The sequence below is a fragment of the Pelophylax lessonae genome (genome assembly GCF_965119305.1).
Source record: "Pelophylax lessonae genome assembly, chromosome: 12".
Taxonomy (NCBI): domain Eukaryota; kingdom Metazoa; phylum Chordata; class Amphibia; order Anura; family Ranidae; genus Pelophylax; species Pelophylax lessonae.
The window spans coordinates 115,452,409-115,468,572 of NC_138779.1; the positions used below are offsets into that span (position 1 = coordinate 115,452,409).

The following is a 16,164-nucleotide window of genomic DNA, read 5'->3' on the forward strand; positions in this document are numbered from 1 at the left end:
ATTAAAACCTTTGGGGATCAATTAAATTGCATGATAGTCTGTGTCGGTACGTGTGAGATCCACCTTTCCAAGTTTTTGGGGTTCATCTCATACTTCTGAAGATTTGAGGGTGCTGCCTGTTCCATACTCCTCCTCCTACTGCTCAACCATCCTTTTAGGGGTACAAACAATAGTAATTGGGGCCTAGTGTGGTGGTGTACGTGCGAGATACATACACTTTTTTTGATCATATTTCCTATTCCGCTATTCAATAAAAACCTTTGAGGATCAATTGAATTGCGGGATAGTCTGTGTCGGTACGTGTGAGATCCACCTTTCCAAGTTTTTGAGGTTCATCTCATACTTCTGAAGATTTGAGGGTGCTGTCTGTTCCATACTCCTCCTACTCCTCATCCATACTTTTAGGGGTAGAAACAATAGTAATTGGGGCCTAGTGTGGTTTTGTACGTGCGAGATACATACACTTTTTTGGATCATATTTCCTATTCCGCTATTCAATAAAAACCTTTCTAGGGCAAGATCTTAAATTACAGAAATATGAGGAGACCGTCAAATAAGGGCCGTGGCCTGGGTCGTGGTGCTGCTGGTAGAGCTCCTGTTGCAAGGAGAGGACGTGGTCGATCTGTGCCAGCTACACGCACGAGTGAAACACCTTCCTCAAGTGTTAGTAGGCGACAGAACCTGCATCAGTATTTGGTAGGGCATCATACGCCCCTAGAAGTGATGAGGCCAGAACAAGTGGAGGCGATAGTAGATTGGTTTGCTGCCGACAGTGCCTCCAGTTCCTTCACATTGTCTCCCACCCAGTCTACTGCAGAAAGGTCACAGTTGGCACCTGCAGCCGATGTCCAACCGTCTTTCACCTCACCCCCTTGCAAATCAGGCAAGCAGTCTGAGCCCCAAGCCATACAGCAGTCTCTTCTTCTTTTTGATGACTCTGTCAGCAGGGTTTCCCAGGGCCATCCACCTAGCCCTGCCCCAGAAGTGGAAGAGATTGAGTGCAGCGATGCCCAACCACTTATTTCTCAAGATGAGTACATGCAAGGATAATCGCAGCACGTCTCCGATGATGACGAAACGCAGGTGCCAACTGCTGCGGCGTTCAGCATTGTGGAGACCGACAAGGAGGGCAGGGGTGAAGACTGGGTGGAAGATGATGTGGAGGACGATGAGGTCCTCGACCCCACATGGAATGAACGTCATGCAGGTGACCTGAGTAGTTTGGAGGAAGAGGCGGTGGTCGCACAGAGCCACCAGCACAGCAGAAGAGGGAGCAGGGTGCAGAAGCGGAGCGGCCGTGCCCTAGACACTACGCCCGCTACTGCCCAACGCAGCAAGGGAACGAGCGCACCAAAGTCAGCTCAAAGGAGTTCTCTAGCATGGAAGTTCTTTAGAAAATGTGCTGATGACAGGACACGAGTGGTTTGCACCCTGTGCAATCAGAGCTTGAAGCGAGGCATAAACCTTCTCAACCTGAGCACAACCTGCATGATCAGGCATCTAAGTGCAAAGCACGAGCTGCAGTGGAGTACACACCTTCAAAACCAAGAAACGTCTCTGGCTCATCCTGCTTCCTCTTCTGCTGCAGTCTCGGCCGCTCCAGCCACATCTGTAGTGATACCGGCACCTGCCACCCCGCAAACAGACGATCTGTCAGCAACACCACCACCTGGGTCACCAACAACCATCTCCACAATGTCCCGTGGAAGCGTTCAGCTTTCCATCTCCCAAACACTTGAGAGGAAGAGGAAGTACCCCCCTACCCACCCGCGATCCCTGGCCCTGAATGCCAGCATTTCAAAATTATTGGCCTTTGAAATGCTGTCATTCCGTCTGGTGGAGACACACAGTTTTAAAAACCTTATGTCGGTGGCTGTCCCACAGTACGTCGTGCCCAGCCGCCACTACTTTTCCAGGCAAGCCATCCCTTCCCTGCACAACCAAGTGGGGGAAAAAATCAGGTGTGCACTGCGCAACGCCATCTGTGCCAAGGTCCACCTAACTACCGATACGTGGACCAGTAAGCACGGTCAGGGGCGTTATATCTCCCTAATGGCACACTGGGTAAATGCAGTGGCAGATGGGCCTGAGGCGGATAGCAATTTGGCGCATGTCCTTCCACCACCGAGGATTGCAGGGCGCTTCAGTTTGCCTCCTGTTCCTAACTCCTCCTACTGCGCTTCCTCATCCTCTACCGCCTCCTCATCCGGACAGCGTAACACCTTCACCACCAACTTCAGCACGGCCAGGGGTAAACGACAGCAGGCAGTTTTACAACTTGCCTGTTTGGGGGACAAACCACACACCGCGCAGGAGTTGTGGAGGAGCATGGAACAGCAGATAAATGAGTGGTTGCTGCCAGCGAGCCTCAAGCCCGGCCTGGGCGAAATCTCATAGCAGCTCTGGGCCTAGCCGGTTTGACGCACATCCCTTGCCTGGCGCATGTGCTGAATTTGGTGGTGCAGAGGTTCCTTTAAAAACGACCCCGATATGTCAGAGCTGCTGCAGAAAGTGCGGGCCGTTTGTGCGCACATTCGGCGTTCTCACCCTGCTGCTGCTCGCCTGGCAGCGCTGCAGCATAACTTCGGCCTTCCCGCTCACCGCCTCATATGTGACGTGCCCACAAGGTGGAACTCCACCTTGCACATGCTGGAAAGACTGTGCGAGCAGCAGCATTCCATAGTGGAGTTTCAGCTGCAGCACGCACGCGTGAGTCGCTCTGCGGAACAGCACCACTTCACCACCAATAACTGGGCCTCCATGCGAGACCTGTGTGCCTTGTTGCGCTGTTTTGAGTACTCCTCCAACATGGCCAGTGGCAATGACGCCGTTCTCAGCTTAACTATCCCACTTCTATGCCTCCTTGAAAAAACAATTCGGGCGATGATGGAAGAGGATGTGGCACAGGATGAGGAGGAGGAGGATGAAGAGGTAACATTTCCAAGGCTTTCAGGGCAGTCATTCGCAAGGGGCTCCGAGGGTGGGTTCCTGCACACACAAACGCCAGGGACACAATTGTCCAGCAGGGGCACAGTTCTGGAGGATGAGGAGGATGAGGAGGAGGAGGAGCTGGAGGAGGAGATGGAACCATGTTCACAGCAGGGTGGCGCCAAGGCCAGCTCATGGCCATCACTGGTGCGTGGCTGGGAGGATACAGAGGACACGGACGATACACCTCCCACAGAGGACAGCCTTTCGTTGCCTCTGGGCAGCCTGGCACACATGAGCGATTACATGCTGCAGTGTCTCCACAACGACCGCCGAGTTGCCCACATTCTAACTTGTGCTGATTACTGGGTGGCCACGCTGCTGGATCCCCGTTACAAGGACAACGTACCGTCCTTAATTCACTCACTGGAGCGCGATCGCAAGATGCGCGAGTACAAGCGCACGATGGTAGACGCCATGCTGCTGGCATTCCCATCTGACAGCGGGGCCACAGTGGAAGCACAAGGCAGAGGAGGAGGAGGAGGTCGCCAACGCAACCAGGGCACCGCCAGCACCTCAGAAGGCAGGGTTAGCATGGCGGAAATGTGGAAAAGCTTTGTCAGCACGCCACAACAAACAGCAGCACCAGCAGCTCAGATGGAACGTCTTAGCAGGAGGCAGCATTTTACCAACATGGTGGAGCAGTATGTGTGCACACGCCTACATGTAGTGAATGAGGGGTCTGCCCCCTTCAACTTCTGGGTCTCCAAATTGGGCACATGGCCTGAGCTTGCCCTTTACGCCTTGGAGGTGCTGGCGTGCCCTGCAGCCAGTGTATTATCTGAACGGGTATTTAGCACGGCTGGGGGCGTTATAACAGACAAGCGCAGCCGCCTGTCCAGAGACAATGTGGACAAGCTCACGGTCATTAAAATGAACCAGGCATGGATCCCACGGGACTTTTCCGTACCTTATGCAGAATAGCAATGGATACCGACCTTACCCACCCATTGTTCCATTTTTGCTCTTTCTCACTCTTTTGGGGTGTACCCTCATTTAAAATTTGTGAAAAGAAGCAGTGTTGGCTACCTCGTCCTCCTCCTCAGGGCCAGATTAACGTAGGGGCTATTGGAGCTGCAGCTCCAGGCCCCTACCTTTTATATAGGCCCCGGGTTGGCCATATTCACTGTTACCGCTCTTCTGTCACTTGTAAACACAGAAGTCTGGCTTCTATGCTCGCTTCCCCAGGCAGCACCCTCAGAACCTCCCCACACAGCGCGAAGGCCGGACAAGGAGGGACAGTTGCCGATGCATGGATGTGTTTATGGGCTTCAGAGACAGCATCCCATGTTGAATTAGGCATGCATGGCTGCACCCTTCCTCCTCTGGGTGCATGGCAAGGCACGGCCCTTAAGGCCCTTCAAAATCCTCAGCACCAAGCCCATGATGCTCTTAATCCGGCCCTGGTCCTCCTCCACCGCCGCTTCCACCTACACCGCCCATAGGTGTGCGCAGCCTATTGCATTAAGGTGTGCACCCCAAAGTTGAAATACACATGCATGTGTTTGCCAGCAGGGAGAGTAATGTATCGGGGCCATGTACCTGTAGGCAAAGAGAAATAGAGCAGAGCAGGTCCGAGGGAGATCTTTCCCATCTCCTCACTGGCAATGCTATGTGCCCTAGGTGATTAGGGTGTGCCCAGGCACACCCGGCACACCCTGTGCGCATGCCTATGTCACCGCCACATCCACCACCACCTCAACCTCCCTCCTACTCCATATGGGCCTCGTCCTTCAGAGATGAAGAAGAACATTGTTTTATTTTTCTGGTTTTTTTTTGTTGTTTTAAGTTATTTCCCTATCCACATTTGTTTGCAGAGCACTTGCCATGCTCTTAATTATGTTTTGCTGCCATTTGCAGCACTCTAGCCCTTTCCTTTGGTGTTTTAGAGCCATTTTAGTGCCTTAAAGTTCGGGTCCCCATTGACTTCAATGGGGTTCGGTGTCCGGGAAAAGTTCGGTAAAAGTCCGGGACACGGACCCGGACTTTTTTTTAAAGTTCGGCCGAACCCGTCGAACACGGACATCTAGGTGTCCGCTCAACCCTAGTCATGAAATCTGAACAAAGCAAAGACTGTATATCTGTAGTGTAGTGTACTGGTTTCTCTCCAAAGCTCGACGTTTCATTTCTCTCTGGTGCTTCATTTCTCTGTTATCAGCATGTGTCACTTCTGACAAATTATCCTGACACCAGAGATAAAATGGTGATAGGGTAGGGAGCTCAGCACACAGCTTGTCTGCTCACAACACATCTCTGCATCATTCCTTCATTCTTGTGGCGTGTGTGAAGGGGGTGTGTTCCTCTCCTCCAATCATCTTTCATACACTGTACAAGAGCTCTAATTGCAGCTCCCCACCCCCTCCACTGTGCTCCTGACAGATGAAGTACGACTTTATCTAAATTCAACACTTTTGAAGGGATGTAAAAAAGGAGAAGACTAAAGATAAAAAGTAAAACTTACAGTATATAGGAGGATTGGTTTAATCTCTGTGTATCATCTGAGTCTTTTCACTTCACGTGGTATATGTGAGGGTTTATAACCACTTTAGGTTTGGGTTACATGGAACCCATTGCCAATTAATCCTGGCCTGATTTGCTCACCCCCTACTGTTCAGTTTTTCTTGTTGAATTCAAACAATGATCATCTTTTGTGATTTTTAAGGCATTTTACATTTGCATGTACTTGTTGCTGCAAATTAGACACGTTTAAAACTAGACATATAGAAGTAGGCAGATAAATGTCATTGCTCATATATAACAAAATATTTACTCTAGTAAGTGTACTTTTAATAAATGTTAATAAAACTTCTCCGCTTACCCACACATTCATGTGCATTACTTGGTGTTGCTCTTTGCCAGGGCCTATCATAAAAAAAAGGCTTGCAAGCATCGCATTCTGGACCAATAGTGTTATGTTGACAGTCACACATAAGTCCGTCCTTTGTAGCAGTACAACGGGAAGCATGACCATTGCATTTACACCTTCCACCAACCTGAAGTTCAGAAACTCCATAAAAAGCAGTCTTCCTACGGATGCCCAACTTCTTGCCATGGTGAAGACGGTTAAAGACTATGCGGATATCTGTAGCAGTCACCCAATCTTGTAGAACTGGACTGTATTCAAATCTACGAGCTGATGGGCGACCAGCCAATGGCATGAAGGCTACAAGTCCTTTAGTGAGAGGTTTAACTCCTGTTTGGAAATCTGTACAAGTGGCTTCATGCTGCATGGGTTTTGTAATGGCACTAGTAGTAGCTTGGTCATAAACACGACGGCAATGAGTAGAGTAAAACTGGAAAGGAATCCAAGTCTTTCCATGGTCCATGGATTTATAAATTGCCATAGAATCAGGACGGGGGGAACAGAAACGCAAGCTGACATAAACAAGCTCAAATCTACGCCCCAATGGTAAGGTCAATGTCACATTTTGTGGAAATGTTAAACCACTTTCTGACCTCCAGCATGTTTGAGCATCTGTGTCAGTCATATATAAAGGTGGGTAAGAAGTATCAGGTTTTTTCTGGTCACAAAGCTGACATCGGCGTGATGTCACGTTTGTAGAGTCTAGAAAATAACACAGTTTTTGTGGTGTTCGTCCACAAGTGCTGGAGGTGATCACCTCTTGTCCAAGAGCCACATTGATAAAATCAGGGATGCAGTACTTCGGCCTCTGTTTGGCATCCAAGCAGGGGCCATCTGGAGTCCCACGGTGGGTTGAAGTTTTGTTGGAATTGCTTTCCTGTCCCTTGGGCACTAGGCACAGCAAGGAGATTATATAAAAAGGAAGAAAACCCCACAATATTCGAGGCATGACAGAACAATCAGGATGTTGGAAACATTACCTTAAAGAAAAAAAAAAACAATATTAATTATGTAATAAAAAACTAAAGTAGGATTTATATATTTAATAAATATACTCAACAGATTACAAGGCTACACTTCATATATTGTCATATATTTTCATTTACTTGCAGAGTTTCTTAGAATTTATATAACCAAAATAATACAAAATTATGTGGGAAATAAAAAATGGAAGGTATTGCGCATGAAGCCATGGGGTTGAATTACTAAAACTGGAGAGTGCAAAATCTGGTGCAGCTCTGCATAGAAACCAATCAGCTTCCAGGTTTTTTATCATAGCTTAACCACTTCTGGACCGGAAGGATTTGCCCCCTTAATGACCAGGCCATTTTTTGTGATTCAGCACTGCGTTATTTTAATGGAAAATTGTGCAATCATGCAATGCTGTAACGAAATAAAATTGATGTCCTTTTTTTTCCCACAAATAGAGCTTTATTTTGGTGGTATTTGATCACCTATGTGATTTTTTTTTTGTGCTATAAACAAAAAACCGCAACATTTCTGGAAAAAAAACTATATTTTTCACATTCTGCTATATAACATTCCAAAAAATGTAAAAATCTATTTTTTTAATCCTATAATTTTTAGCAGGACTGCGACAATTTGGTGGACAGTTCAGACCCCTAACTGACATTTTTGACACTTTTGGGGGGACCAGTGAAATTACTACAATAATCAGTGCTAAATATATGCACTGTTACTATAATAATGACATTGGCAGGAAAGGGGTTAACCTAGGAGTGATAAATGGGTTAAGTATGAGCCTAGGGGAGTGTTTACTAACTGTATGGGGGATGGGCTTGTGAAATGATCATAGAGACCTTTGATCCTGTATAGCAGGATCACAGGTATTCTGTGATCATTTCAGAGAGAACAATGGTCTGCTGTGTTTACAACAGCAGACTGTCGTTCTCTCTCTCAGCGGGGAGTGATCGCGGGTGCCCGGCAGCAATCATGGCCGCTGCCTAATGAGGGGCGGGAGCGCACCAACGGCAGCGCACGCTCACCCCCCCCCCCCCCCAGCACCATGTGCGCGACCGACGTAAGACTACGTCGGTTCCCACAGGAGAGGCTGCCTGCCACAGTAAATGTGCGGCGGGCAGTCTTAAAGCAGTTAATTGAAAAAGCTGAAGTTAGATGCTCATTGGCAACCATGCACAGCTGCACCATATTTTACATTCTCCAGTTTTAGTGAATGAACCCCCATATCTTTGTATTTTCTAAAGAATATGCTCAAATTTGTAAACTAATATATTAAAGTCAACATTGTACATAGTATGTATTGACACGAATGGGCATACTATTTGCAGAATATTAGCAACCAACACTATCTTGACTTTCACCATTTTCCTTCCATGTGTGCTTTTGCTTTTAGATTAGTCGGTCATACCATCATCCTCTCTGAACCACCCATTGTAGCCAATTAACCATGATTAAGTTGCTACTTTCAGGTCACAGTAGAGAGATTACTGCTTTATTGCTCTCAGTATCATGTGCAATTTGGCATTATTTCCAGTGTAAGAAGTGAACGCTGCTGTACTGCCATTTCTTCCTTAAAGCGTCCCTTAAAATGCAACATTCAGTTTTTATGGCCCCTTACAATTTCAAAACTATGTAGGAAAAGGAAAAAAAAAATGTCTGTGAGGAAGAAAAACCTTCTCCTGGCTTCCACCCATAGTGCCCAGGTAAAGGTGACATCACCATTTTTTTAAGATCCTGGGTCATCCTGAGTATTTGAAATTTAGAACATGCTTCTGCACTGGAGCGTCTTCTCAGAATATTTTAGGTGCTCAGCAATGCCCAGGATCTCATCTGAGGGATGACGATGTTACCCCCTACAGTATGGATGGTATGCACTGCTCAAAAAAAAGAATGGAACACTTTTTAATCAGAGTACCACATCAAGTCAATTCAACTCCTGGGATATTGATCTGGTCAGTTAAGTAGCAGGGGGTTGTTAACCAGTTTCAGCTGTTTTGGTGTTTATGAAATTAACAAAAGATACACTAGATGGACAATAACAAAACCCCCAAAACAGAAATGGTTTTACAGGTGGAGGCCACTGAAATGTTTTTTCCTACTTATTTTTTCAGACTGTTTTTCACTAATTTTGCATTTGGCTAGGGTCAGTGTCACTACTGATAGCATGAGGTGATACCTGGACCCAATAGAGGCTGCACAGGCAGTCCAACTCCTCCAGGATGGCACATCAATATGTGCCATTGCCAGAGAGTTTGCTGTGTCTCCCAGTACAGTCTCAAGAGCATGGAGGAGATTCCAGGAGACAGCCAGTTACTCTAGGAGAGCTGGATGGGGCCGTAGAAGGCCCTTAACCCATCAGCAGGATGTGTATCTGCTCCTTTGTGCAAGGAGGAACAGAATGAGCAATGCAAGGGCCCTACAAAATTACCTCCAGCAGGCCACTGGTGTGAATGTCTAAATAATCAGAAACAAACTTTATAGACATCCTCTAGTGGACTCTGTGCTCACTGCTTGGCATCGTGGAGCTTGATTGGCATTTGCCATTGAACACCAGAATTGGCAGGTTCGCCACTGGCGCCTTGTGCTTTTCACAGATGAGAGCAGGTTCACCCTGAGCACATGTGACAGATGTGAAAGGTACTGGAGAAGCAGTGGAGAACGTTATTCTGCCTGTAACATAATTCCGCAGGACTGGTTTGGTGGTGGGTCAGTGATGATCTGGGAGGCATATCTATGGAGGGATGCACAGACCTCTAAAGGCTAGACAATGGTACCCTGACTGCCATTAGAAATCGGGATGAACACGACAAAAGACTGGCTGGCCAGGGTTGGCTACATATATGAGATGGAGGAGACTTTGGCTATAAAACTGGAGAGAAACGATATCTTTCAAAAAATGTGGTCCCACTGGCAAACATTTATGGTCTCATCAGAGTACAAAGACCTTATGGCAGCTCAATAAGACTTGATAGGTCATTCACTCAAACTTGGACACGTTAACAACTTTTACCCCACCCCTACCCCACACCCTATTCCCTTCCCACCCCGTCCCATTTCTTCTAATATCTCTACTTCTCACTCCTTTATATCCTTCATTTCTAATCTTTCTTTTTCTTCCCTTTTTATATTCTCTCTTTGTTATATGGACGAGCCACGCCATGTGACTCGTCTGCTTGATAATATCACAACAGTAACCGATTTACACTCCTCTTTATAGACTATATACTTATAAAGTGTATACATCTGGAAATTTATATGCAAGTTTGTTTTCATTTATGCATCTCACACCTTCTCATTGAGACTGGATTGTAGATGCCGTATGTGAATGTTCATCAGTCTTTCCTGAATGTTACTGAACAAAATGTCTGAACTTAACATGCACTTTACTATTGTAATGCATACTTTTACTTGTTTGTTAATTTTCATGAATAAAAGTTTTATATTGAGAAAAAAAAAAAAAGAAATCGGGATGAAATCCTTGGACCCATTAACAAACCCTACGCTGGTGCAGTGGATCCTGGGTTCCTTCTAGTGCACAACAATGGCCTGCCTTATGTGGTGAGAGTATGCAGCCAGGTCCTGGAAAATGAAGGAGTTGATGCCACTAAATGGCCCCCATGCTCGCCTGACCTAAATTCAATAGACATTATGTTTCGGTCCATCGGACACCGCCAGGTTGCACCTCAGTCTGTTTAAGAGCTCAGTGATGCCCTGGTCCAGATTTGGGGGGAAATACCACAGGGCACCACCCATTGTCTCATTAGGAGCATGCCCGGACATTTTCAGGCATGCATACAAGCACTTGGGGGCTATACAAACTACTGAGTACCATTTTGTGTTGCTTCAATTAAATTTCAGCAAAATGGACTAGCTTGCTGCATCATTTTTTCACTTTGATTTTTTCGGTTGTCGTTGATTTCAGCCCTCTGTAGGTTTTTTAATTTTAATTTTCATCAAACGATGTGGCATCCTTTTGATTCTAACACATTACCCAGTCCATAGCAGTATAGATATCCAGTATGATTTTTTTCCCCATTGAGATCTGATGTGTTTCCTAAGTGTTCCTTTAATTTTTTTCAGCAGTGTAAATGGGGTCTTAAACATACTTTACCTGCTACATGGCACACAAGAAGTCTATATTTGTGCAAGAACTATCTCTCTGTGACATTAGCAGGCGTGTTCAGTAGGGATGATCAAACAGTTCAACCCGAACATTGACTGTTCGAAATTCGTCCGAATTCCGAACTTTTTGCGGAAAAAGTTCGGAATTCGTCAACCAGAACCGACCAAAATGCAATGGGACAGGAACTGGGCTTTAAAAGCCTGTGATTGGACCAGAACCATTAGTAAAAGCCAATTGAGGGGGCAGGAGGATGCTAGGAATGTAGTTGGAGTGACTAGGGGGTCCAGAGGCCAATCAGTAGTGAATACGCCCCCCAGTATATAAGATATCGCCGCCAAATCTCTAGCACTGTAATACAGGGGATTTGTGTTACTCCTGCTTCAAAGTGTCATTTAGCAATTATTAGTGTGAGGAAAGGGATATCTAGTGTAGTTAGGGTACTATTTTCCACAATAGTTAGATTCAATAATCTAGTTTCTGTAGAGAAAGTGTTAAGTGCCAGGTAACTGTAGTGTAGTGTAGGGTGAACTGACTCTGACTGCTATGGCAGGGTGACCAAACCCTTCCATGTCAGGGTGACCGCCATAGAAAAAAGATTGTTTGTATTAGAATTGCAGTAGAGCAGGGATATGGCTCCGCTACTTTCACACCTGGCTGTTTTTTTTTGCAGGCGTTTATTGGGCTTTTTTGTGGACGTCTTTGGAGGCAGGCATGACATCTGAACTTCTGTGTAGGGGTATATATACACACACACATATATGTATATATACACATACACACATATAGGTGTGAAAGTAGCAGAACCTTATGCCTGCGCTAATGAAATTATTTGCAGGGATGTGGCTCCGCTCCTATCACACCTATATATGTGTATGTGTGTATATATATATATATATATATATATATATATATATATATATATATATATGTGTGTGTGTGTGTGTGTGTATATATACCCCTATACAGAAGTTCAGATGTTATGCCTGCCTCCAAAGACGCCCAAAAAATGCCCAAAAAAACGCCTGCAACAAAAACACAGAGGTGGGCAGGCGGGCATAACATCTGAACTTATATATATGTTTAGGGGTATAGGGGTATATATACACACACACATATATATATATGTATATATACACATATGCACATATAGGTGTGGTAGGAGCGGAGCCACATCCCTGCAAATAATTTCATTAGCGCAGGCATAAGGTTCTGCTACTTTCACACCTATATGTGTGTATGTGTATATATACATGTGTATATATACATATATGTGTGTGTGTATATATACCCCTACACAGAAGTTCAGTTGTAATGCCTGCCTCCAAAGACGTCCACAAAAAAAGCCCAATAAACGCCTGCAACAAAAACGGCCGGGTGTGAAAATTGCGGAGCCCTATGCCTGCTCTACTGCAATTCTAATACAAACAAACTTTTTTTTCTGGTTCTGGACATGCTACAGAGCTGAAACTTCACAGGTACACTTTTTAGACCCCCCAGACACTAAATCTCATTTTTTTTTCAATAATGTTTTCAATAATTGGCTCTCTATCAAAACGACAATTTTTAAGAACTTTTTTTTGTGTGATTAATAGTCCCTGGGGCATGACCCAGAACCCTAGGCACTTTTTAGGGGCATTTATTGGGTTTTAGGGCTTCAAAATGGTGTTTTTTGATTACCGAAGTTCGGGTCCCATTGATTTCAATGGGGTTCTGGAATCCGGACCCAAACTTTCGGGAAGTTTCAGGTGTTCTGGTCGAACCGAACTTTTCAAAAGATCGATCATCCCTAGTGCTCAGTAAAGAAAGTTCCTCTAGCCCAAAAGAGTCAGTTGAATTTTGTAAAGATAGTTTGCTTGTTTATACTAGGTTACCATGCTGCACTGTCTGCACTGCTTTACTGCCATGTTTGGTTTGAATGTAACCTCATACTATTGCATGCCTACTAAAATATATGTATGAATTGTATATACCGTAACTTTTTTTGGCACATATCCTGTGCAATGACTTAAGGAAAGTAGTCAATTTGCCAGGAGCATTGTTTATCCATCTTCTACACTTCAGTACTAACTGAAAGCTTTGTTTGGCATTATTTCGTTTTATCCACGTTTCTTCACACTATTTTACTTTTCTTTTTCACATGCTTTCCAGCGCAAACAGTGTGTATATTCACATTCTGGTGTGAAATTTACTGGCCAAATATTAAAGGAATGTAAATGTGTGAATTCTTATGGAGCAGCCTTCCAAACTCATTAGACACAATAATGTTATCTGACATCCATGCCTTGATGAGATCCTGTCTAGTAACCAATCTCCAAGTCTCTATTGTTCAAAAAACACAGACCTCTTGTCAACCTTAATGTAATGTGACAGCAGTTCAAAAGAGAACGTTAATTATTAATCAATGATAACCTAAAGATAAAGTGTTCTATCTTTGAATGAGGTCATTATCAGTAAACAACATAATCTTCTATTCCCTATACTAGCGATTCTCAAGATTCCAGTATTTTCAGCAACAACACGCTCTCAGTTGTGATTTCAACCTTAACTGAAAGCAATTTAGTTTTTGATTTTTCATCATAATATGTTTAATGTTCAATTTAGTTATATGTAAGCTCTTTTTTTACTGCCTGCCTGTCAAATTGTGCAATCAAAATTCTTGACTGGTTTAAGAAAATGAATTACAAGATTAGGTTGATGAGTGTTTTTCTCTCTTTGCTTTACACAAGTAGGAGGCATGCTGCTGACAGTCCAAGTACCAGTTTATCCCAAGGGAATAACAGTGATTGGACAATGTTCTCTAACTTGTCCAATTATTTTCTTTCCAAGATTTGTTGCTTGGGACTTTCTGCAGCTACCTATCGAAATGACTGTCGCCCAACTCAATCAAAATCATCTCATGTTTATGGGAAGTTTAACACTACTATATATCTGAGTTACAAAAATAGAAGCTATTACTCCTCATGCCAATCAGTGCTAAGCCTGCAGTTATCAGATTTTAAAAAACAAAGATTGTTGATGATAATGACATAGTAATGATACTTGATATTGGAGCTTACAAGAAAGGATCTTACAAGAAATGTGATTCAACCATGCCTGATGTAGACACACTTGTTGTAGTTGTATCTGCCCAATGATAAGTTTAATTAGTTATGACTATTCGTTTATGGCCCATGTCAGTGTTACAGTTATATATTCTTATTTTTCATAGCGCTCATTTATTCAAGCTGTTCAAAATATCTATCTATAAATTTGTATCAGTGTCATACCACAGATCAAGAAGAAAACGCAATTCTAAGTTGTCTGGATATCTTTTTGCACATGTTTTTTTATTGTAATAATTTATTCTAATTTAAATGACAACTTTAAGTGCAAAAGGAGAATCAGCTTACTTGCATCTTAAAGGATAAGTAATGTGTTCTAGCACCCCCCTTCTCCCATCCTAGGCTCCACTCACAAAACTGCATCATTCATTAACAGGGATCTGCCCCATCTGCCACTACGCTCTTGTAATATAACAAGAATTGAAATTGAAGTGCCACACAACTTTATTTCTGATAAGATGTACAATCCAAAACCGTAGCCTACTTTTTTGGATTGTATCCCTGACTTTTAATGGAATAAACTTGTATCTGGACCTCTAAGCAGTGGTGCGGCGCTTTAATTTCAATTCTTGTTACATTACACTACAAGCCAAGGAGACTGTGGAGACCCTCTAGAGCAGTGGTCCTCAACTCCGTTCCTCAGGGCCCACTAGCAGGCCAGGTTTGCAAGATAACTAAACTACATCACAGGTGATCTCATTTGCTGCTCAGTGATTGCAGTATTCTTGTCTGCATCTCCCCAAGGTAATACTTAAAATCTGGCCTGTTAGTGGGCCCCAAGGTCCGGAGTTCAGGAACACTGCCTTAGATTACCCGGGTACCTATATTAGAGTACCTTTATGCAGCCCATGCCTTATAAAATATACGTTGGGGTGTTTGCTTTTCAAAATGGGGTCAATTTGTGGGCGTTTCCATTGTCCTGGTGCTCCAGGGCCTTGGTCCTCAACCCTGGTCCTCAGGGCCCACTAACAGACCAGGTTTGCAAGATAACTGAAATACATCCCAGGTGATATAATTTGCTGCTCAGTGATTGCAGTACTCTAGTCTGCATCTCCCCAAGGTAATACTTAAAATCTGGCCTGTTAGTGGGCCCTGAGGACCGGAGTTGAGGACCACTGCTCTAGAGTGTAGAAGCTGCCTGCCCAGGAACCAGGTAATTTACACCAACATCCAACATCGATACCTTAAGACAGTGTTTCTCAACCTTTGTTCAGACAAAGCACCCTTTAAAAATTATGGACAATCTCGAGGCACAGATTTGGGGAACCCCATTCTAAAATGTAAAAACTATTTCAACAGTTTTACGTAATGCAGAAACATCCACTAGTCCAAGTAGGACACCCAACATTAGAGGTGATTTATTCTTCCAAAGCAAATGCACTTTTGTAAACTGTTACTGACTAATTTTCCAATATTTCTCCATCATTCAGCTAATGTGACCCCACCGCTGATGAAGAGGGGCAGGGGAGGGTCAAACAAGGATGCTATGCAGGCATCTGACATCCTTCTTATCAACTGATGACGCCATTGAGTGTCGCCGGCAGCTTGAAGGTTGTAATGGTGCACAATGAAATCTTGTGATCATTGCATAACTAAAAAGCAGCCTTTATCCACACGCCAGCTTGTAAACAATTTTTGGGCAATTTTTAGGCATTTTGCCAAGGCACCCCTGAAGAAACCTCAAGGCACCCCAGGGTGCCTGAGCACCCTGGTTGAAAAGGGCTGCCTTAAGTTAACAATACCAGTAAGATAACCCTTTGGGTCCAGCGCTATCTTTTCACTTTTCTCAACTGTGTACTTATTGACCTTTGATACTTCCTTCAGCTTTCCAACTGAAAGCCTGTATGGAGGAATGGGCAGAAAGCTGGAAGACACATCTGCAATGTTTTGCCAGCTCCTGCTGTAGATTATAATAAATGCACATTTGTGTCCTGCAAAAATATGTGCATTTATTATTTTTTCCATAAAAGTGAAATTAGCCTTTGAAGCCTTATTGTACATTTAGTGTAAATTAGCTAAGGGAAAAAAAAAACCTAGAGGCTGTGTCTTCAGGAGACTGACATGTTACCCCCCCCCCCCCCCCGATCCATTGATATTGGGTACCATGC

General features: G+C 44.3%; 1 protein-coding gene across 1 annotated transcript in view; it reads right to left on the reverse strand.

The window, feature by feature from the left end:
* LOC309568124 (netrin-1-like) overlaps window positions 1-16,164 on the reverse strand; it is a 169,967-nt gene that overhangs the window by 33,242 nt on the left and 120,561 nt on the right. The window contains exon 2 of the mRNA XM_082273727.1: window positions 5,807-6,831. Within this exon, the coding sequence (XP_082129853.1) occupies window positions 5,807-6,800 (994 nt within the window). The 5' untranslated portion in view covers window positions 6,801-6,831. The remainder of the gene's footprint in view (window positions 1-5,806; window positions 6,832-16,164) is intronic.